This window comes from Lontra canadensis, unplaced genomic scaffold, assembly GCF_010015895.1.
Source record: "Lontra canadensis isolate GAN:19392208 unplaced genomic scaffold, GSC_riverotter_1.0 scaffold3, whole genome shotgun sequence".
Classification (NCBI taxonomy): Eukaryota; Metazoa; Chordata; class Mammalia; order Carnivora; family Mustelidae; genus Lontra; species Lontra canadensis.
The window spans coordinates 24866033-24890034 of NW_022630997.1; the positions used below are offsets into that span (position 1 = coordinate 24866033).

General features: G+C 35.3%; 1 protein-coding gene across 3 annotated transcripts in view; it reads right to left on the minus strand.

Annotated features, from left to right (window-relative positions):
* Positions 1-204: 204 nt before the first annotated feature.
* Positions 205-24002, minus strand: part of HECTD2 (HECT domain E3 ubiquitin protein ligase 2) — a 71909-nt gene continuing 48111 nt past the window's right edge. Inside the window, exons 11-21 of one of the 3 annotated variants that reach the window (XM_032836586.1) lie at positions 21610-21706; positions 18345-18452; positions 17375-17507; positions 16403-16491; positions 12666-12824; positions 9359-9433; positions 8653-8740; positions 8461-8567; positions 7056-7171; positions 5816-5959; positions 205-2710 (exon numbers count right to left, since the gene is read on the minus strand). In XM_032836586.1, coding sequence (XP_032692477.1) covers positions 2590-2710; positions 5816-5959; positions 7056-7171; positions 8461-8567; positions 8653-8740; positions 9359-9433; positions 12666-12824; positions 16403-16491; positions 17375-17507; positions 18345-18452; positions 21610-21706 — 1237 coding nt within the window. In that variant the 3' untranslated portion in view covers positions 205-2589. Of the gene's footprint in view, positions 2711-5815; positions 5960-7055; positions 7172-8460; positions 8568-8652; positions 8741-9358; positions 9434-12665; positions 12834-16402; positions 16492-17374; positions 17508-18344; positions 18453-21609; positions 21707-24002 lie in introns of those variants that run through there. The other 2 variants (XM_032836595.1, XR_004380195.1) reach the window with 2 other exon arrangements.

Genomic DNA, 24002 nt, shown 5'->3' on the forward strand with positions numbered 1-24002 from the left:
ACTGGATAGACATTATTTCACACTAAAAATAATGTGAAAGAAATTGGTTTTATTTGGGGTTAATATCAACACATATCTTTTGAAGCTCTATGTATTAGCAATTTTCCTAAGCACTAGTGTAAGAGACAGTGTGCTCTTATAAAATATTTTAAACTTATGGTTTTAATTAATTGCCTAAGGTTAAAAAATTGAGCAGAAACCTGACTGATTGTATAACTTTAATATTTGAAAAATTTTATCCAGAAATGAACAACTTAATACAATACAGATTTGTACAAAAAAGACAGACTGTTAAAAACTTTTGATCATACAGACAAAAATATGATTAAGCAAAGATTTAAAAGGGACAGGACATTTTGTAAATACTGATAAATACAGCACAATGCTTTAATTTACTGTTGCATATATAAAAATCAAGAATTCCTTAACAGATTATATTAAAAAAAAGCAACTACATGAATTTTCTAGCTATTTAAATTAAGGAAATAGAACAGTAGTGGTTTTTTTTTTTAAGAAAATGAGGTATTATTACACTGTAAACCAAAAACAACATAAATAAATAAAGGCAATTTGTAATTAAGTGATAAATGTTTACAAATTTCAACTTAATAACAACAGACAACAATAATTTTCTAGTTACTTATGGACTTTGTCATTTAAAAATTTGGCTTGCTTGTGTACTTATTTAAAAGTGACAGAGCTACCGATATACAAGCACATCATTAAACATGCAGACCAAGCCAACACAATTTTTCCGTCTCTACCAAATAAAAACTCTGTTTACATTTTATTTAAAACACTTAAATCTGATTTCTTATACATGATTCTTTTGTGCTTATTAGTAAATAGTAACCTACATTAAACATCTTACGCTCTAGGTCTAGCAGTGTAACAGAGAAGCAGTTTTATTTGCATATGGATTAAAAACAGAGCAAACAAAACCAACAGGCCTTTAACTCTCTTAGGCTTTTCCAAGATTTTTAAGAAGAAAAATCCTTTCCACAGTATACTTAGTGGAAAAGCAGAGTCACTGTCATCTCAAAGAGAACAGTAAGCTCAGTAACTCCTGTTCCTTGAGGACTCGGAATTGGCTCTAGCATTACAGGAGAAGGAGCTGATCCATTCCTCCACCCTAAAGAATTCTGCTGGTTGGGTGTAGGAAGCATAGCAATAAGAAAACAGCGTAACTAAGAAAAAACTGGGGGACAGTATTATTTGCTTGTGAACCATATGCTGGTACTAAATGCTGGCTTCGTTATTATTGCAAATGTACCTCCAGAGTTTCCTGAAGGAAAGCTATCAGAATATAATAGAGAAGTCTTGATTTGGAAATATTTGTACCATGCCAATAAAACTGCTTCATTTGCTATGAATAAAAAGAAAACCATTTACGGTCTGACTTAAAATGTGGTTTCTTTTTACGTGCTACTTGTTGAGAAACTCCAAAAAGAATACTTTTGAATTTACTACATTCAGAATCCAGTGAAATACAAACATTTTGGCCAAAATGCTGAACTTTATTTTGATACCAGGCTACATCATTTTGACACAGATGTTATTATTGTATTCACTTTTGTCAAATATCTTATCCTAGCCTTTCCCCAAAATTTGTGTTTCAGTACAACTGGTGTTCAAAAAATATTAGAAGTAAGCCTTGTACATCAATCAAAGTATATATAAAAACAGTTCTTTTCTTTTGTGCTTGTAATTGACTTAATTTATCAACAGTTAGTTAGAGCTGATATCCCCTCTAATGTCCTGACCCTTAAGAAGAAATGATCATTATACAAATATTACAGAATACTCAAAGTAACTAGTTTACTGCCAATGTGCATGCAGACTAACATTACTTAAAAGAACGGAACCTCGATCCAATTAGTCTGAAAATAGTTAACACTCTTGTACATTCATCTTTATTGATTTGTAAAAGCTGTATACACATCTAAAACCCTGAATTTATTTTGTAAAAATAAATCTTTTAGCAATAAATGGCACTATCAAAATCCCATTATTCTCAGGCTATTATGTAGTTATTTACATGCTTTTCAGCAACAGTTGAAAAGAATCTTATAGGACCAAAGCCAGTATATCAAAAAACAAAAACAAAAACAAAAACCCTGTAAACTGCATTTATACTGTTGTTGTTTACCTCTATATGAAAATATGGCTACATGCCTCACGTGAATGAGAACAGAGCTGTGTGCTTTGCCACTGTGAGCCAGCAGCACAGTCTGCCATGGGCCCACTAGGCTCCACTACACGGTCAGGGCATTCCTCACTGGGCTTTGCTTTCCCAGTGGAACACCTGTGTGGAACCACCTATGGAGAATCATAAAGTGCTATAAAAAAGAGGGCCTAGACCCACACCTGTCTCTGCCATCTGGTCTTTTCCTCACTCAAGCAATTTCTGTGTTTTTAGAAAATCATGCCTCCCCCACTAAACATATTTTATATTTGATTTTAAAAAAGTCAGTATCTTAAAGTTGGTGAGCTTTGTCAAGGTGGTGTGAGACAGAGACATGAAAAGGTTAAAGGCACAATAAGAGGGAAGTGAATGCTACATATAAAATATATTTCAAGTCTTCTAGGTTACTCAAGTCCAAAACCTTCTGAATTTGAAATTCCAATGATCAATTTCTGTTTTAGGTCCTTTTTGCTCTTGTAGGGGGGAAGGCAAAGTTGATTGAAGCAGGTGTGGGCCACAGGCAACCTAGGGGAAAAAATTTTTTTTAGAGATACTAAGTCTCAAAACACATACAGTTTAAGCGCTAAGCTATTGTCAAACACGGCCAAGTCAAACCTAGCTCGCTATTGCCAAGAGGTGGCTCATGAATTCCTTCACTGAACAGTTACTTACAGAGTTCCTGCTATGTTTCGGCACTGTTGTTCTAGACACGGGGTGGGTTTACAGACCAGATGGTCAATGTCCCTGTGCCTGTGCGAACCTTGCATCCTAGAGGTTTTACTGTTGGAGGCAGATCTGAATTTGAATGCTGTCCCTGACTTACTGGCCATGGGAGCTTGTCCGAGTGGCTTCATGACTCCATATCTCAGTCCTTGTTACCACGGCAGGGTAAACTATCCAAGTGGGTTGTTTAGTAGAAGATTTAAAGAGCTATGTGCATAAAACGGCCAGCAGAATGGTGGATAATACAACTGTTACGATTATTTCAGTCTTGACTGTCCAAAAATAATAAAAAAGGACATTCCTGGATACCTGACGCCCATGCTTTCAGTGCCGCCACCCTCAGGCAAATGCGGCCTTCGTCCTCCAAATCATCTGGACCAGCCCTGGTCTTGGCCCTGATGACACTGTTTATCTTCACTCTAGACCACTACCCTTTTCCTAGGCCCCTCCTTCAGACTTTAGGAACTTCACAGCATCAGAAGGGCCATCAGAGAAGTTAGTGAAAAAGAAAACAGGAAATGTGCCAGGGAAAAGGAGAACATTTTCAAAAGAAAAAAGTTTGTAGGATTAAAAGACTTAAAACTGTCATAATCAGTTTGCATTTATTGTTTGGTTTACAACCAGCATTGTGAGAAGTTCTTTTATATGCAATGTTTCATTTAAGCCTCAAAGCAACCTAAAAAGTAGTTTTTGTTATCCTCATTTTACTGATGAGGGAAACTAAACATGGGAACATACAGGTTAAGTAGTAATCTGTTCGACACTACGGAGCTGGTAAAGTTGTAGACCTTTGATAATCAAACCCAGATCAGTCAGACCTCACATCAATACTGTTACCATGTAAAAATTTAACATTCTTATTTAACAAAAATCTAGTGGATCTACAATGGTGATGTACACATCTTTGGTGGACAACTATATTTCATCTATGTGAATGTCCTACTGCAAATCCTAGAGCTGTGGAAGATTCATGACTAAACCATGGATGCTTAGAAAAATACTCTATGAAATAACAATAGGAAAAGTTTAGGTGTGATATCACTTTTATATTAAATTACATTACTCACATTACTCTATTTATTTATTTACTTATTTTTAAGGTAGGCTCCATGTTGGGTGAGGTAAGCTCCACAGCCCAATGTGGGGGTTGAAATCATGACACTGGGATCAAGACCTGAGCCAAAATCAAGGGGCATTTAACTGACTGAGTCACTCAGGCATCCCCCAGGTTACTCTTTTTAAATTGACAATATTTTTGTTACTCAATATCCTAAAAAATTAATTTCTGTTATATAAATAAATCTATAACCTTTAAAAAAACTTCTTCTTTTTAAAAAAGATTTTATCTATCTACTCGAGAGAGAGAGTGCAAGTGAGAGAACACAAGCAGAAGGAGCAGCAGAGGCAGAGGAAGAAGCAGGCTCCCCGCTGAGCAGGGAGCCTGATGCGGGGCTCGATCCCAGGACCCTGAGCTGAAGGCAGCCACTTAACTGACTGAGCCACCCAGGCACCCTGCAAAAAAGCTTCTTTTGAATTTTTTTCATTTTTGGTCTTTAATTATAAATCTTATTTAGACATTTCTTAATGTATGTGTGTGTGTGTAATATATATGTATGTATATAAATATTTGTTTTGTATTTTAATATAATGTTGATGTTGACTGAAATATTCATTCAAGAAACATTAATTGAACACCTAATATGTGTGTGGCTATCTGAAAAATATAAAGATGTATTAGGCATGACCTCTGCCTTGAAGGGCTAAATGACTAAGATAAAGGTGCAAGATGCTAAGTGACATATGATTTCTATAAAATATTTGAGGAGTACATCAAAGGAACAATGATTTTTTTACTTTACTGAGGAAGTTGATGTGAAAATGGGTCTTTAAGGAGGGGTAGAACTTTCTTGGGTAGAGAGACCCCAACTGAATGTCATATATTAAGAGAACCACTTAAAGGTATGAAAAAAGGAAAGGACAAAATGTCTAGAAGGAATAGCAAAATAGCCTGCTGACTAAAGCCTGGGACAAGAAAGGGAAACTGCTATGTAATCTTGGGGAGAAGACTGTAGAACTTTATCAGACAGGCTCTAGATTCTAGAGCCTCTACTGAAGAAGAACGGTAAAGCTATTATGGCCCAAGGAAATACCATGAACAAAGCCGTGTTAAGGAAAATGAATTTAATAGATAAAATAATTAAAAAAGGAAGAATCTGAGCAAGTAGACCAGGAAGAAGGCTATTTCAATAAGCTAGGAAGGAGACAAAAAACAACTCCAGCAGGGTGGTGGCCATGGAAAAGGAAAGGGCTGAGTCCAGGTCTAAAATGAAAGGAAGAGCTGACAAAGCTCAGGGAGTAAATTGGGTGGGAGAAAAAACTGATTCGAATAAAAGCAGCGTCTACGCAAATCAGCTTTAAAAATTATGTTTGGGAAAACAAGTAGATCAGCATTAACCCATCAATAATATTAGAAAGCAAAGCCATCATTATTACTTTCATATGCAAAGTACACTAGATTAAAAAAAGGACTACTATTAGAGGATTTCTTGTACTAATCATAATTCAAGCCAGAAAACTCACCTTAATATTTTTAATAAAAAACACCTTTAAATAAAAATGACATTATACAATATACTACTAAAAGCCAGCTAGATTCTAAAAGAGACTACAAAGCAGTTGACTTAGGAATTATTACTGTTGGTAAGTCTCAAAAATGAATAGAGAACTTTAATACATATACTTTCTACTCTCTCATGCCAAGGTTGTATGTACTCTGAAGATTTTTTTGCTATAAAAATGACTTCTGATCGAAAGAATCCTCTAATTCCAAACAAATATGTTGTTGTTGTTATTATTATTAGCAAAGCTTGCAGATTAAAAAAATAAAATTACAATCTGGAAATTTACCAGTTAGTGGAAGTTTCATTCTTTGAGATTTTAAAGTTCAAGTCAGCCATCCCTCCTACAGGTACTCTGTCACTTCCTGTAGTAAAATGTAGCAACTTCTTTTGAAGATCAAGAGGAAATCCAAGCACAACATCCCAGAAATATCTAGAGAACACCAAAGGAAATTTATATAAAGTGTCTTGTCAAAAATTCTGCAGATCAGAATAAAGTAACATAAAGTAAGCTTTAAGGAAAAAACTCCCTTAAACATAGGCAATAGCCCTTAATGTGAAGTTAAGGAATGGCAAGCTTCTATATATGAGTCAGATTCTTGACTAACATTATTATGAAAGTAACCTATTTTTTTTAACATCTTAATTTTATTTTTTCAGTGTTCCAAGATTCATTGTTTACGCACCACACCCAGTGCTCCATGCAATCCATGCCCTCCTTAATACCCACCACCAGGCTCACCCACTCCCCCCACAACCCTCCCTTCCCAAACCCTCAGTTTGTTTCTCAGAGTCCACAGTCAGTAACTTATTTTTTAAAGTAGGCTCAGTGCCCAGCGTGGAGCCCAGTGTGATGCTTGAGCTCACCACCCTGAGATCACGACCTGAGCTGAGATGAAGAGTCAGATGCTTAACCAACTGAGCCACCGAGGCACTCCAAAGGTAACATCTTTATAGAATTATAAAAGTAGTTTAACAGTAGATGGTACAAAAGCCATTTTTCTCCTATATAATTTACAAGTTTTATTTTTATTTTTTTTCAGCACAGTGCTAGTAAAATGCTATTTGTAAGTAGAGCATCCCCAAAATTCTAGAACCAAAGTCATTTTTTAAAAAAGCAAATTCTTGGGGCACCTGGGTAGCTCAGTAGGGTAAGTATCTAACTCTTAATTTCAGTTCAGGTCATGATCTCAGGGTCATGAGATCAAGCCCCATGTTGGGCTCTGCACTGGGTGTGGAGCCTGCTTAAGATTCTCTCTCCCTCTCTCTGTCCCTGCCCCACCCCAGCTCCTGCCATCTCTTTCTAAAAATAGATTAAAAAAAAATCTTTATACTTTTGTAGAGACTTATTTATATCACTTTCTCCCAAGGGGACTGCCAAGTGCTTTCTCATATTTAATATTCTCATGTTACTTTCTAAAGATAAAATAAGACAGGACTACAATATTTCAGCTAACTTATACAAACAGGCCCCACTCTCTCTCATTCCCCCTCCGGCAATCTCCATCTCAGCAGCAGGATGTGCTGACCTTATCGTTAGGTCTGTTTTTGCATAGCCATCGTACTGAGTACTTCTCTGCAGAGCGTGCATGTCCAGCTCCGGACTTCCACAGACCAGAATTTCAACTTCTTCTGGGCGAAGCAGCTGCCAAGAATTATTTTCCAAAAATGATAATAAAAAGTGATGATTAAATAAAAGAGGAACTGTCTTCACTGAATCGAATTATAAGACACATGACTTCTTTATAGTAAATCAAGTCATTTTTATTAAGGAAAAAAATCTCCATTTTAGTTTTCTACTGAGGTTAAGATACTTTTGCTTCTGAAAGTTTATAAATCTTGTCAAACTATTAGGCTCTCCCTTTTGCAAACAGTAATTAGCAGTTTGCCAGAAAAACAAGCAGATGACTAAGCATGAATTCAAATGACAACTCTTCCCTGCCCCTGCCCCCGCCCTCGCCCCCCCAAGTCTGCTGGAAACTCTCAGCTATTCCAGCCTCCTTCCAATATCCCACACGCCTCCCAAGTGCACTGCAGAGTCTGGGTACTTGGTTATAGTCTTCCTGGGGTAGTTCACTGGGTTTTTCACCTACGTAAGTTGTCTCTCACCTGAAGAGATTAAAAGTTAAGAGTAGAGACCACTCTGTGCCATTTAATTCTTATTTTCCCTCCTCCACCCCCACAACTAGCAGTGTGCCCTGGACAAAACCCAGTTAGAGCTCAATAAAGTGCTCCTTTTTCAGCAGTGCTTTTAACAACAAATACCGGACAGAGGTTACCTTAAAACCAGCTCTCTCCTGTAATAATATCTCAAATGGAAGACCTTACTCCAAACGCTCATACTAAAACTGACGGGGAGATACTCGTGGCCTGACAGAGCGCCCGCTGCGGAGCTGGTGCGAAGTGCAGGGCTTCATTAGAAGACTTTGCCTTTTATCTGACACGGTGTTCTGAATGGCAGCTGACCCACCTTCACATGGCTAAGGCATGTCCAACCAACCAGAGTGCATCATGACTCTGAGGACAAACTACTTCCTACGGGCAAAAGGTAACTCAGAGTTGCAGCAGGAAGCAGTTATAGATATGTTCCTTAGTCAGAAGTTGTGGCTTCGGCCGGGCAGCTTACGTATAACTCTGTTTTCTGTGCTTTGTTCCTTGAACCTATGGGGATCTCGTCATCTAATCTTAAGGAAAATTCTTAAAACCCCAAAAGACATAGTATAAGACAGAGCCCAAGGAAAGAAAAAGGGAGTTGACTGGTCTTTTCTCCCATTAGAGAATTAAGGCCGAAGAAGAAAACTATTTTTATTTCTAGCTCTACCTTCAAAAAGTAAAAAAAATTCTATTTTAGAAGCTTATCTATTTCAGGACTTATTTGTCAATATTACAGTATTACAAAATCTAACCGAAAGCATAATTTAGTTTTAAACTCACCATCAGGGCATTTGAAGCACACACACTATGAAATCCATAATAAAAGGCAGCAAACTGCTTATAGATGGATTTGTTGAGAAGAAAGTCAATATAAAGCTGCACATATTCTGGAAGGCAATTTTACATTCATTAGATAGTAAAAGTAAGTGGTAAACATTCATGCATTTCAATTAAGAAATGCTGTCTCCTTACCTTTCCTATTTTGATTGGTAACTGGAATTTTATCACCACCTGGCTTTAAATTGTAGGATTTAATGATTCCAAATTCTTCTTGAAAAACCTGTTGGGATATTCCAACACAAGATATTTATTGGTATGGTTAATATAATAATAGGCTTCAACGAACAGGTCCCGCCCCACCGATCTACAAACTACCGGGACTTAACCCTCTCTGTTGAGCACAGTTGAATACCTTACTGCTGTTCGTCAACTAGTGTGGCCATTTAGATAATACTCAGGACTTCGGAGCTGTGTGGATTACTCTGACTTCCATCTCCCAATTACTGTTAGGGGAGAGGAAATGAGACCATTTTGGTCTGATCCACTAGTTTCTGCTCCTAACTTCTTGCACTGAAGCTACAGGAGAGGCTTATTTTTAGAAGCTGAAAAGCTTCGAGGAAGTAGGTAAGCCAAGGGCATATGCCAGGTGCCTAGCAGAGTACCTGCACCCCGGGGAGCTTCTTTAGGCACTTTTCTTGACTGGTCATCTACATGGGTCTGCTGCACTATCCCTGCTTTATCAGGTTAAGAGCCCTTATGATAAGGGAGGGTGTGTGTTAATCACACACTACAGATTAATCCTTGTTCATCTCTTCTAATGATAGGTGTTGAATAACAAGTGGCATTTTTCACATATGAAATACATGGTTAACAAAAAGCTATTTGCCCTGAACAGTACCTGGAACGTTGAGTAGAAATCTTCTTCAACATTGCCTTCATAGGATAGGAGTTCACTTAACCCATGGGCCAACTCCTGTAAAAAGATATCCGTTACCTGTGGTTTTAATCAAATACTACTACCTAAAATAGTTGAGCAGATCTACATAGTGAACTCACATGTGAAATAGAGTCGATACGCTCTTTCAGGTTTCAAACTAAAGATAATATTTGGGATATATTTTTCCAGGGCACCAAATGTTTGTTAATGATTTCTACCATGTGAAAGGCTTGAAAAACTCACTGGGAAAAGTCATGTAAGAGGAAAACATCCAGTTCAAATGAGAGAGGCATAACTCTGGGATGTGTTCTGATGCAGCAAGAGAAGAGCACGGTCCCCATCATAATTCACTGCTATCAGCAACATTATTATTTATGAATTTGTAGTATTTCTCAACGTATATTCTTCAAAAATCTGTTGTCTTAGGATTCATCTTTTAAGTATAAAAACACACAGTTCATACATGTTAAGTGGTTTCTACATTTCAGTGACAGTGCCCGTCTCTCTCCCCAAAAAGTTGGGAACAGCGGAAGAAGTATTTTCCTGTAACTCATGTTATCCATGAACAAACATTTACAAACAGAAAAACTGACCCAATATTTAAAAATATTTTTCAGGTTTTATGAAAAAAAAAAAAAAGTTTTTATTTATTTTAAATTAGTAGAGGAAAAGGGAAACAGCATAAAATGTTATATACTTATATACTTACATACTTAAAAACATAATAAATTTTTCGTTCTGTTAAAACCAGAAATTTTTATATAAATCTAGGCTGGCACAGTTGGCATAATGCTTCAATTATTAATAAAAATCATGAGCGCTGAAAATTATAATTGAGAGTTTGCAGTTTTTAAGAATGCCACAGACTAGCAGGTAAACCCAGGGGAACAGACTTACCATCATCTTTCAGAGATGAAATTTTTCAAGACAAAATACAAAGTCAATAGGTTATGAAGTTATATATTTAGATCTGTTTTTATTTGGGACTATAGGCCCTTTATTTCCAGACTTTGTATTTTCAAGCCCCTATTTTTGTTGAGATTTTTTTTGTTGTTTACCTATACTGTCAATCTTAGACTCTTAACCATAATATGCTAGTTCTAAAATACTATTAATCACCTGTATAAACTTTTTATGATTTTGTAAACCTGTGATTAGATAAAGAGTGTGTGAATATACTGAATCCAGTTTTTACACAGCATTTGAGTACTCTGCCTGGTCTTATTTAATACAATATATCTGGGAGTGACTTAAGCAGAAGAGATATATCATAGTCGCTGCTTCAAGGATATGCTTGAGGCTCCTCTGTTCTCATCTAAAACCCTGAAGTGTAATTTTCATAAAGCTGTGGTTGGGAAGATTTCTTATCGTTGCCACAGGACAATCCCAGTGGTTTGTCTAAGGAAACAGTGGACTATTACTGCATTTATTAGCATCACAGTATAGGAATCTTGATTCATTACTAAAGGGCCAACATAAGAATATGAAATTAACACAGTGAAAGCTTCAGCTCCATAATATAAAACAATATTTCAGTGTAGTCATTCATAAAATATCCATTAACTCAAAAAAAAAAAAAAAGCTGGCTCTAAATGAGCCAAATTTGAATGGTTTTAATCATAAAATTAGGCATTTTATTGGCGAAAACTGGTAATAAAATTAGAAAATTGGTAAAAAATTTGACAGAAATTTAATATATGCAATTAAAAAATTATAAAAATCTAAAATGAGATCGTAACTCAGAGACTAGTGTATTCCTTACATTTTACATGTAAGAAAATTACGTGAATAATCCAGAGTCATAGCTAGTATGTTGCAGATATAAGACTACAGAAAAGAGAACTTTGTTGGTTTTTTTTTAAGATTTTATTTATTTATTTATTTATTTATTTATTTATTTATTTATTTGAGATAGAGAGTGAGAGCATGAGCTAGGGGCAGTGAGAAAGGGAGAAGCAGTTTCCCCACTGAGAAGGGAGCCGTACTGCAGGGCGATTCCAGGATCCTGGGATTGTGACCTGACCGATGCTTAACACACTGAGCCACCCCGGCGCCCTGAGCTTTCAGTTTCTTAATCAGAGCCCGCTCTATTAACTTGTGCACTCTCATGTCATACTATTTTTTTTAACTATTAAGTCATTTTTGTTTTGTTTTGTTTTTTTGAGAGTGTGCATGCTCCAGCAGCGGGGGGTGGGGGTGCTGGCAGAGGAAGAGAGAGAGAACCTTAAGCTGGTTCCACACCCAGCAGAGCCCCAATTGGGGCTCAATCTCATGACCCTGAGATCATGACCTGAGCCAAAATTAAGGGCCAGATGCCCAACTGACTGAGCCACCCAGGCACCCCACTATTAAGTCTTAAAAAATGTAGATTTATGCCCTTAATTGAAAATATCCTAAACCAACTTCCAAAATGTGTCTGATATCAAACCTCTGGGGAGTATGAAGAAGAGTTTCCTAACCAAACATGTTCTGGAGAGATTTCTCAACTCAACAGGGAGTCACCAACCCTACACCAAACTCACTGGATCATTAAAACACAGGGATATTTAGGTAGGAATACTTAGCAACAGAGATTCTCCCCATCTAGGCTATTTGCTAAAGATATCACCGAGAATTTCTGCTGACCAACAGTTACCAAACTGAGCTCTAAAAAACTTTAGGGGACTGTCAGAAGAATATGTATAGAATCCACTCCTCTACTAAATTTTAATCTTTGATTATATTTGATCATGAGAAATTTAATTTCTGAGGGGAAGTATGTTATAAGAGACAGTACCACGAAATTCATTTGTTGCATTTATTTTAGAGATTTTTTTGCAGATACTGTTACTGATACTGCACAGTATCATCTCAATAAGAATCCACAGATGTAATCAATTACTAAGGGCTTTATTATCTCATTTAATTGCCCCATATGTAAGTTTTGCTATCCCATTGATCACATAAGGAAACTAGAGCTCAAAAAAAGTTAAATAACTTAGCCAAGTTCACAGAGCTAGTAAGTGGCAGAGCCTGGATTCGAATCTGTTTCTCTCTCCTTCAAAGTCTGTTCTGCTGTGCTGTAAGAGCTTAGGAGGGCAGCAAAGTGGGTGATATCTCTGTGAGGAAGAAGAAAGCTAGATGAAAAAGGAGATGGGTTACATAGATAGAGAGAAACTATACTTAAAAATAAGAACAGCATTAGGCGGAGAAAGACTTCAGGTGGAAGAGAGATGATTTATCATTAAGGAGTAAGCATTAAGGAATAAGCTAATGACGTTATACTTACAGGCATAATTTGACACAAGTCGTCAGTGGTCACACTGCAGATGCCTACTGGTATATTTTGATCACTAGGAATGATGGGAGGGCTCAATAATTTCTTGTAACAGCAGGGGGGGAAACGAATATCCAAGGTAATGCTGTTATAAACAGCTAGTCCCATAAGCTATGCATACTGAATGTTAAGCATTAACATAAAATCCATGACAACAAATGAGTTTTGAATTATGCATCAGTCTATTTCTTGCATACTTCTTTCAGATCTAACACAGACTTGAATTAATCCCACATACTTCCTTTTATCTTCCCTTTATTTTACACAGTGTAATTCCTTGATTACCAAGAGTCATGTGAAAAGGGGGGAGGTTGGTTGATAGTATTTGATGATTTCTCCAGAAAAATTTATCTAAGATCACAGCAGACAGCAATTTCAAACATTTCATAAATTACATGACATACAAGAAAACATCTTCTAAATTTATTCTAAGTTTAAATGATGATGGTGATTTTGTAAGTAGTAGAAGCAATTTATTCAGAACTCAATGCAGAACACACTCCTAATTTCAGTGATCATTTTAACTATTTTAAAACTAAATACAGACTATATAAAGAGAGCCGAATTGAATAAACATATGGACACGGACACACACACACACACACACACACACACATGCTATTGATAGGCTAACATGACAATTACTCTCTTACGGAAATACTTGAAAGGCCTTTATTACTTGGAGTGTACACAAAGTGTTCAGGTTAAAAGCTACAGATGTTGTCTATATAAACCCTGCCCAGTTATATTTTATTACTTTTATGGCAGAATGTAAGTCATCCATTTGCGGAAAAAGGGGTTTTAAATGTCTTATTTCAGCTGTGAAATAGATTATTATATCAAGTTATTAAGAAAGTCATTAAGTTTATAGGCTCAAAAGGAAATCTAAACATATGGGCTGGATAAATTACTGAAAATTATTTTTAAAAATTGGAAGTCAATGAGTATTTCAATTTGCCAAGGCAGAATGAAAAGTTAATAGTAACTTAAGGAATAAATAGATATATTATTTTATAGGTAACTATATCAATAGAGACTGAGTAGTGTATTCAAGGGAAAGATACCAAAAAGGAGATCTAATATGCCTCCATACTTGTGATAATAGCTACAATGACAGTGACCATAATACTATGATGGTTACCAATTATGATCATCTACCACAGTGACAAGTTCTAAGCATTTTTCATTAAAATTTAAAAAAAAATTATAACTCTAAAGGCAGGTTTTTTGCAGATGAGGAAGCAGGCCCATAAGATTTGCCACAGGGCAGCTTTATATGCAGACTACAAGGTTTCATTTCACACTAAGTCAGTCCGTGCTGGCTGAAGCAAGGACGAGATGGAGGATGGGGCAATTCTGCTGGACCACTGAGGCATCAGGTGGTACAAACAGGGTAGATTTTGAAAACCTTCTTTCAATCCCCCTTTTGGTAAAAGCAATTCTAGTTTTTAAAAAATTGTTATATTATGGCTCTTCATGCAATCTTTAAAACATTTTATAATTATTATTACAGGTTTCACCATAACATTTCCTGTAAACTCCAAAGTCTTACTCTATTTAAAACTGAAGTATTAGGAATGCAATGCTGGCAGAACTACTAGAACAACAAATCTTTGGTCCTGAAACTGAAAGTGAAAATATATACAGAACTAACTATATTTTCTCAATAGAGAATGCACGTTCTCAATTTTTATTTCTCACTTTTGACAGATCTATCACCTACTTACATGATCATAATCCATTACCAAATCCTATTTTTCCTGTGAATTATCATGATTTTTCAGCATCAATCTCACTTTTTATATTTTTTTTGTGAGTGTGCATGTGAGATAAATACACATAATAATGAGATAGTAGTTATAATCAGTTAATTTTAAATTTAATTAATTAACTTGAAATATGCAGCATGTGTAAATATGCTAAATGTGCTCGCTCGTTCGGGTAATCCTTGAAAAGGAACTAATGACTACCGCAAAGGAGGCCAATTAGTAAACTTATGATTTTATGGATAACAACATTCTAAAAATATGATTTAAGCTAAGTAAGATTTAGTACTGCATTATAAATATTAAAAAGTCAAAATAATCATCCAAATCTAAGCTGTGATAAGAATGTAAAGTATGACAAACATTTATCAGGGAATTCAAAAAGCTCAAAGGGTAATGAGAAGTATTGGTGACTCAGGCCTTCAGTGAAACTGAAACATTCAACAAACGATTCCTGTAGATAACACTGTAAAAACAGACGTTTAAGAATTGATGAGCACTGCATATTATGGAACTTGGTGCTCTGGACCTTTGGACATGACGACATATGTATAATTTCAAATTAGGTTTACCATCCTAACGTGCTGTTTTCTCCCTGTTAACTTTTCTTCTATCCACTTTCTCAATTTTACTATACGTTCCTCAGGATTTATTCCAACAAATGCAGCTGAACATTCCAAGCCCTCTCTACAATCACTCCTGATTCCTTTGCTGAAGATGTCCTCTGTAACTCCCAGGATGCCCTCTGTTTCAGTCAAGGGGCCTGCACACTCCTCTGTCCCACGTCCAGGACAATGCAGCCTAGTTTCTAGCCATTCTCCCAGTCTGTGTCCTACTCTCTCCAGCCTTGTGCTCATCAGATAGAACGGTTCCATTTTTAAACCTCTACCTTTTCCGGGAAGAACACGCAGACTCTTTGCTTTCTCAGAACTCCTTAGCATTTAATGTCAGAGTCAAGAGTCTCTGGGAACTGGGGACCTTGAATTGGTCATCGGCCCAGCTAGATGGTAATTTTTTTTTTTTTCAAAGACTTTATTTATTTATTTGACAGAGAGAGAGAGAGATCACAAGGCAGAGAGTAGAGAGGGGGGAGCAGGCTCCCCACCGAGCAGAGAGCCTGATGCGGGGCTCAATCCCAGGACCCTGGGATCATGACCTGAGCTGAAGGCAGAGGCTTAACCCACTGAGCCACCCAGGCGCCCCCTAGATGGTAAACTTCTTAAAGCTGGATATTTTCCCCTCCTTTAACTTAGGTATCTCCGGTGCATGCTCACTTATTTACTATTCTCTCCTTTCTTCCACAATTGTATTTCTTAGAATTAAAAAAGTTAATGTGGCAGTTATCTTTTCTAATCTCCTACCCAATGCAGGAATGTACTCTCTACTACAACCTGATAGGAAGCAGAGGATGGCACAAGGATTTGTATAATTTAAAAAATACTATACAATAATGCCATATACTTTAAATATTCCCATTCCATTCAGTTTTTAAGTTTTATGGAAGTTTCCAGATTCAAGGGCATTTTAAAGGCCTAGATTTAATTTCCACAATTTCAATTTATTAAACTAAGCAAAACAAGCACAAAGTAAAAGAACAGAAAAATAGTTCATTACAAATGGAAAAGATACTTTTAATTTTAAAAACGTCCTAATTTTCTGAGAAATCAGATAACATGTGAAATAAGAAATAACTTTACATTGAGATATTTTCAGAGAAAAATATAAAAAATTTATATTTCCTTTTAATTGAGTCTGGTGATATCATATAGCTGTGATACTGCAAATAATTGAAAATCTATTAGTAATTTTGACAAGATTGTTAAATCTGAATAAAAGGCTTAATGTGAAAAGCTTTCCAAAATTCAGATAAAATTCAAAATCTCTAGTGTACTAGCACCTCCTAGTGGAACGTTTAAAGGATACAATTCCAACCAATCGGAATTCAGAATAGTTATCACATTTAAAACTGCTAAACCAATGGCAGTGTGAATCCTTGTGATATGTAAACATGCCTGAAAAAAAAAACAACATAATTTTATTAACATGACTGATGAAAAAAATCAAAGTACTAAAAATGTAGATACCATCTCCTCTATTAGAAATAAGACATCTTAGCAATAGTTCCATTACAAACCATCTTTCATGTTAAAATATATAAAATATATGCACAATGAGGTGTAAGAGCATTTTACTATTTATTGGCATTCTGAACCAATGGTATAAATGGGTTAAAAACAGAAAACTAAATCAGTTGATTTTCCTTTATAAAAATGATAGTTTTATAAATTATGATCAAAATTAATTTTAGTTTATCCATGTCATCTCTATTTTCCATTGCCAGAAAGAGATTATATATACACATATACAAAATAAAGAGTAAGAAAAATACTTAAAACTCACTTTGAAGAAAAATCTTTTATAGACACTAAGGATTAGACACTAAGGATTATATAGGGATTTTCTCTAATAAGATAAAATTTCAAAGCTTACTTTTGTCTTAAAAATTATTGAATTCTTATTTATCAAAATGGCTCAAAATCTAATGAAAGAGGCTTCAGTATTCATGTACAGCAAGATACAGTCTTGTTTTTAAATTCTGCATGTTCTTTATTTCAATGACAAATATTCATGCGTTTGGTTTATTCAGGAAAGATGGGGATGCAGTCTTGCAAATATATACTTTCAGTCTTTATTGTGTAGGATTCCCAGTAAGATAATGAACATTTCAATCATCAGTTTGCTCACTTTTAAAAATGTAAATAACCATCCTTAAATTATTCAACATTTATGGTTGACAAAAAAAATCTATAAACTCATATGGCTGGTTAAAAATAACAGTGCCTATTTAATCTAACAATTATGAAGAAACACTGTTCATAAAAATTGAATACTCACCATAATCTGGATGAAAAATTTGGCGAATTAGAAGAAGGAACCATTCTTTAGTCAAGCCACCCATGTCCAAACCAGCTTCTCCTACAAATGTAACTTTCAGCTTCTTTTTTAAGTCTGCTCTTTTCCGGGTTAACTATTTGAAAAATTTATATGGTAGAGATGAACAAAGGGCAGCAAGTAGGAAATTAACCTTTTCAATTCTGGGAAATGCATTAGGCAATCTTTATTTTTATTTACAATGTCACAAAACTCACTCAATCTGTTCATCCAATAATTTGTCAGTTACTACGTGAATTAAGCTTTATTATGTTTGTTGTAGAGATCAAGAGAAAGGATTAGAGGGTCAAGAACCTTGCCCAAAGTTACTGTCTCCTGGTATCATGTTGCCTTCAAGATTTTAATTTAGCAGTTTATATCATAAAATACTTAATTTCCTTATCTTTCATTTTTATTCCTGATTTAAAAAATCACATAATGAAATTAGCCATTATCTTATAATAGCCACAAGAAGATCTGGCTGAAGCACTGCACCTACATGAAGCTCCGTTCAACCAAAGTATGTTTGGGCCTGAGTACACTCAACATCCCCTGGAGGTCAGACCTCTAAGTTTAAAGATGAGTAATCTCCCGCCCGGAGAAGTTAAAATGACTCATTACACACCCAACAAGTGACAAAGGTGGGTCCAGAATCTAAGTTATATATTCAAAAACATAAAAACACTCAAGTGTTCTACATAAAATCTTTTTCTGCGGAGTTAACAACAAACCATTAATAAACGTAAACAAGGAACATAAGGCTTAATTGTGAATACACAACTGATTTTAACAATGGCACCAGAGTATAAGGAAGTACACTTACTGACATACAAAAATGAAAAACAGATTACCAAGACTTTAGTAATATACCACATTGTAGAATTTATTTAAAGTTTTAATCAATTAGTCCCATTTTGGAATAAATGATCTATACCTCATCAAGCGAATCACTAACCAGATGTGTCCGTCTTACTTTCATATTTAGAAATAACATGTTCATATCAGGTTTCTGTCTTCGAGATACTTTATCCACCAGACTTTGCTATTTAAAAAAGAAAGCAAACATTTTTACTTTTACTTATATTTATACTCACTTTTGCTTTTAATTTCAATTAAAATATTTAAGCACTATAATAAAAATCATTTATATCTTTCTCTATACCATCTCTCATATAAATATTTTCATACACTCAATTATACAAATTACTATTATTATATACTTATTATATGTATCTTTTCATTTTGGTAACACAATGGTAACGAAAGGGGGTCCAAAATGGAGGACCAAAAATAATTCACCTTCTATAGTAAAGAAAGTTGCATTACAAGTTTCCAGATGACTCATTGCTCAAATAGCAAGGCTTTTTGTTTAATAAGTATAAACATAAAGTGGGAACACTTGAAATGAGGTATATACTACTTATGATAAACCTGGCTTAAGCGTTTTAGATATTGCATTTACTGGAAAAGCACAGTCAGTCTACTTTTAGAAGGTAATTTGTCAACATTTAGAAATATTAACAATGTTCATACCCTTTGTCTCAATAATTCCACTTCTGGGAATTCTAAACACAAAAAATATACAGTGAGATGTTCATCACAGCACTAGCTATAAAAGCAAAACTTTAGAAATATATAATATACGTATCTAATGGAATATAATACAACTATTAAAATGGATGGTCGTAATTATGTAAATAATATGGAAAGTATTTAAGAAAGGTACAAGTGAAAAAAGCAGGAAACAAAAGTATGTATAAAAAACTGTTTCAATTCTGTTGCCTTTTAAAGATATTATAGAGAAGAAATATCAAAAGAAAATTTACTAAAATATTAAGAGTTTGGGTATGTTATGTTTGGGTAATGGAAATGTCTGGGTAATGGAAATGTGGGTAATTTTAAAAATCTATGGTTTTTCAAAATATAAGTAATGAGTATGTAAAAAACATATTAAAAACACCTATTAGAAATATATAAGTATCATAGGAAGTCTACATGCTTATACAATTTATTCCAACTTATATAATTTAATTAAATAATTTTTATCACACTACTTCATCTTCTTTGGTAGCAAAGAAAAATTACTGTAGACTAGAGATGACATTTCAGATATTTTAAATAATGCAGCAAAGGACTTAACTAAATAAATTTTTAATACTACAAATCTGTATAAGGCTATGTCCATGATTTTGTAGATTACCACAATAAAACACTCTAATTCAGAGCACTTTGTTTCTCTAATTTCCAGTTCTAAAGGCTTTTAATAGTTTTGCATTTTTTTCCCCCTTCTTCTCTGGGTCCTCCCTCTGATGCTTGGACTGCTCTATATTCCTATGTCATGGACTTACTGTCCTAACCTAATTTCCTATGTTGTACTCATACTCTATCTCCTGGAAAGCCACCACACTGGAAATATCCAGCAAACAAATTTATACTAAGATGCTAGTGGTAGCCAAGGCTTAGTGGCTACTCCTCCCATCAAGAATATTTAATAGAAAATGCTTGGAATGAATGAAATAATCGCTAAAAGGTAGAATTTAGATACAGTCTGATGAGGAGGTTATTTTTAGGTTGGGGAATCTCTCTCGCAGCTTCAGATACCATATAAACTTTTGCTTACATTAACTACCTATAAGGCTGTCTGTCCCTATGTCAAAATAATCACCAGCCATTAATTCCAAGTGATGTGGCAGTTTACAACTTAAAATGTTGGGCAACAAGCAGAAGAACAGATAATGGCACTTAACTCTTCAGTCTCTACTCATTTGTGTCCATGCTCTGTGGAAGACAGCCTGTGACAGAGTCTACAGCTGCCACTCTCCTTTTAATTAGAAGAAAATTTCATTAAAGAAGATATTTGCTGTTTTAAGTGTGAGTGACATGGCAGAAAACTGCTCAGGGGAACGGAGATAAACTTCTAGCTCTTCAGACTTTTATTTATTTATTTTTTTTTTACAAATATAAAAAAGTTATAGCCCAAAGTAAAAAAGTTCTAAAAAGGCACATGAAATTACACAAATGCAGCTAAGAGAAACTGCCAAAATGCCAATATAGACTAATCTTTGAGCCAATATCTACCCGAGATTAAGTAGTAATTCTGATGCCTAATATACCTGTTTAAATTTACTTTTCAGGGAGGTAGAGTGGCTTGGTACACACAGGCAATAATGTTTCTTCTAATATTCTCATAGTCAGTGTAAGCTGACTCTGGGATGTCACCAGTCACTCAAATCTTTTGTCCTGCTCTGTGATCGAAAAAAATACTCACCTTCTGGGAACGGAATTACTGAAGAATAAACTTTTATTATTTTTTAAAGCATTTTAAAGTATTATAATTTATACTTTAGGAATGTTTTTGTATTCTTGGACAAGACATGGAAATCATTTCTTTTTACTCTGAGGATCTCTTTAAGATTACTGACAACTTTCCCTCTTTAAAATAGTGAGTGTCCTGAAAGCAGATACTCAAAACATATGAGCATTGAAATGTATAGTCAGCCCTCTAATAAAAGAAAAACTGCTCACTCAGTCTGTATCTCTTAGAAAACATACCTAACTTTACTGAGCTGTGCTGAGACACAAAGGCTGGTGGGCAGAGAAGGGGGATAAAGACAGGTCCAGAGATAAACTTCCTCCTGCTGCATGGTCTGCCTACAGCCAGTCAGACTCCTACCCCAGTTTCTGTAGGTCTCCATGCCTTTTGGTTTCCTAAGAATCCATAAAACATCTTTCACTTCTTTGGGACATATTTCTGTTTCCCAAGGTTGTACATATCCTCTAATTTTTTGTTTTTTCCTATTTGATTTTCTTAAAACCTAGAACACGCTGCTGTGGTTTGAGTGGTGTACTCTTAAGGACACCACTTGCCTTCACTGCAGTCTTCCCCAGTGCTCTGTCGGCTACCATCGAGGTCGAATATGGGATCCACAGAATGATGTCCAACAGGTTCCCAGTACTTTGGTCTGTGAGAGGTATTTCATCTTCCTGCTCTATTTATAATATAATGAGAACCTGATGAGGGGTTATCTCTTTCCTATATCGTGAACAGGTTTAAGTACTTTTGGAGGGAGTTATAAAAGGAATTTTACTTTTAACATTTCCTGATTATGCTAGAACAATTCACAAGACATTTGATTTATTTATTAAATTATTTACTGTATTGATTATAGTCAGCATAAATGTTTTTGTAGCTGGCTTACCCTTGCGATGCTTATCATCTGTTGTTCTGAGTCTCTTTGAATAATGATTTTTTTTGCAGCTATAGAAATAACGAATGGGTACTGACAGAAGGAAAACCTGCTCAACAAGTGAAAACAGAAAAAGCAAAATGGTGTATTTTTAGCAAAATTATACTAAGGGAATATCTAAGGTACCCCTCCTAACATATAAAACATCACTTTTGTATTGTGTTTTACCATTTACAAAATGATTTTATGTGCATCATTTCTTTTAATCCCCACAGCCTTGTGAAGTCCGTATCATTATTAGACGTGCTGTGTTCATTCTCTAGAGGAATCTACATCTAACATTTATATGGTTCATACAAATCATTTCAGTTTATGCACAGTCACCTATAGATCATTACCTGTGAGAATACGGCCGACACCAGAACCCAGAGGCAGAAGTGCTCATGAAGGAGGATTAGGACAGAAAGTTCATGCACAGAAATTACTATAAAAATCCATTATTACCTGGATATTTCTCATGTGCAAGCTTCAGAAATAGGAAATCTAGCAATAACTATGGTAGTAAAAAGCAAAGTAATAAATTTAAGATCGATAAAATAAAAGTATGTTGCTGCTGGCATTGTATTTAATGGTTATTAGTATGAAATGGTATGTATTTGTAAAGACAGGACATTATGATCAAAGGTCAAGAAAATAACTAAGTTTCTCCCTTCAGAGCTGATCCTGTGGTATATAAAAAAGCCACAAACTACCCAGAGAGAAATGCATTCAGGGGAAGTAGTAGGTGACAGTGACACTTCAGGAGACAGACTCCATCAGAAGTGGCTGCAGTGAATCCATGAGTTACAGCTGGAATCCATCCAAGTATAATCAATTACTGGGTGCAGAGAAGGCATGATGAGGAAAAAGGAGATTGCCCTAGTGCGAACCACAAATAAAACCACTTTCTCCTGAATGCAACTGTTAATAAAGTTGTTCAGTACTAATGTGTAACAGTTTTGATATCACTAAGTGCTAACTAAAAGCTTGGAAATGAGGTCTATCTATCATCTCTCTATACATCTATCTATATCTATATATATCTTGGTCTTATTACATATTTTCAAACAGTGTGGCTTAACCCTTCCCTCGTCATGCACATAATACTATGTGTGTGACCCACTGAAATAAACAATTGTGGCTGCTCATTGCCAGAGGAGACTTGCCCTTGGGCTCCAGGTCCCCCTCTAAGTCCAGGCTAGCTTCCCCTAAACTGAAAGGATCATAGGATCAACAGTCCTCTGAAAGCCCTTCTTGGTACCCAGTGCTGTGGCACAGTGGTTAGAAGAGCTCTGTATTAAAAGGTGTCACTGAAATATGCACAGTAACTCTTAGAGTTGTTTTGTGGTTTTGTCTACAACATTACAATTATATTAAAGTTGGAGAAAAAAGTATGTTTGTAAAATAAATACTTTCTCAAGAAAATATCCATCGGACAGATGGATATTCTCGGACAAAGTCCGAGAAATTCTTGTTTAGTTCTGAGTATTCAGATACGGACAGAGATATGTCCAGAAGGCCAGTCTATGGTTTTGGCCAATTCTGATAAAAAGGGTCCCTGGCAGATTGAACCAATTTATAAACTAATCTGGGATTTCGAGATTACTTATATCCCTACCATAGCTCTTAAGTCTCCTTTAGAACAGACACACTTTCCAAGATATCACATGGTCTGGGAATAAATTATGTTTGGGTTAGTCATGCTGGTTTAATCCAAACTGTGAGTGTGGATATAGGTACAGTATATTAAAGAATTTGGTCAAGCTTTTTGAAAACCTATTACACTACTATAATAAATAATTTGAGGCGAAGTCCTTTTGCTATAAACTCCCATTCTTTCTATATTGTGTATAAGGGACAGAATGAAGGAGAAAAGGAGAGAACTGTACATGTGTATATATGCATGTGTATAATCACTGTTTTGGAACAGGCATTGGCGAACTATGGCCCATGGGATAAATATGGTCTACCACCTGTGTACAGGAAGTTTTCTGAGACAGACACACTTTTTTATTTACATATTGTCTAACATTGTTTCTGTGTTACAGTGGTATACCAGAGTTCGTATAGTCCAAAGAGCCAAAAATATTTACCATCTAGTACTTTATAGAGAAAGTTTGTGACCCCTGTACTGGATGGTAGCATATAGAAGAAGAAGATATAAGAAACTTACACACTAAGATAGAACTTTTCCCTTCTAAAGAAGATGCTGTTAAACTAAAACCAAATTAACATGTACACAAATTCAAGATGTAAGAAAAAGAAAATGCTTTAAGAAATATAATGATGTTTCAAGGCTGGCTATCTAAACTATAAGTTTATATACAAAGTTATGTGCATACTTAAATTTATTTATACAAACATCC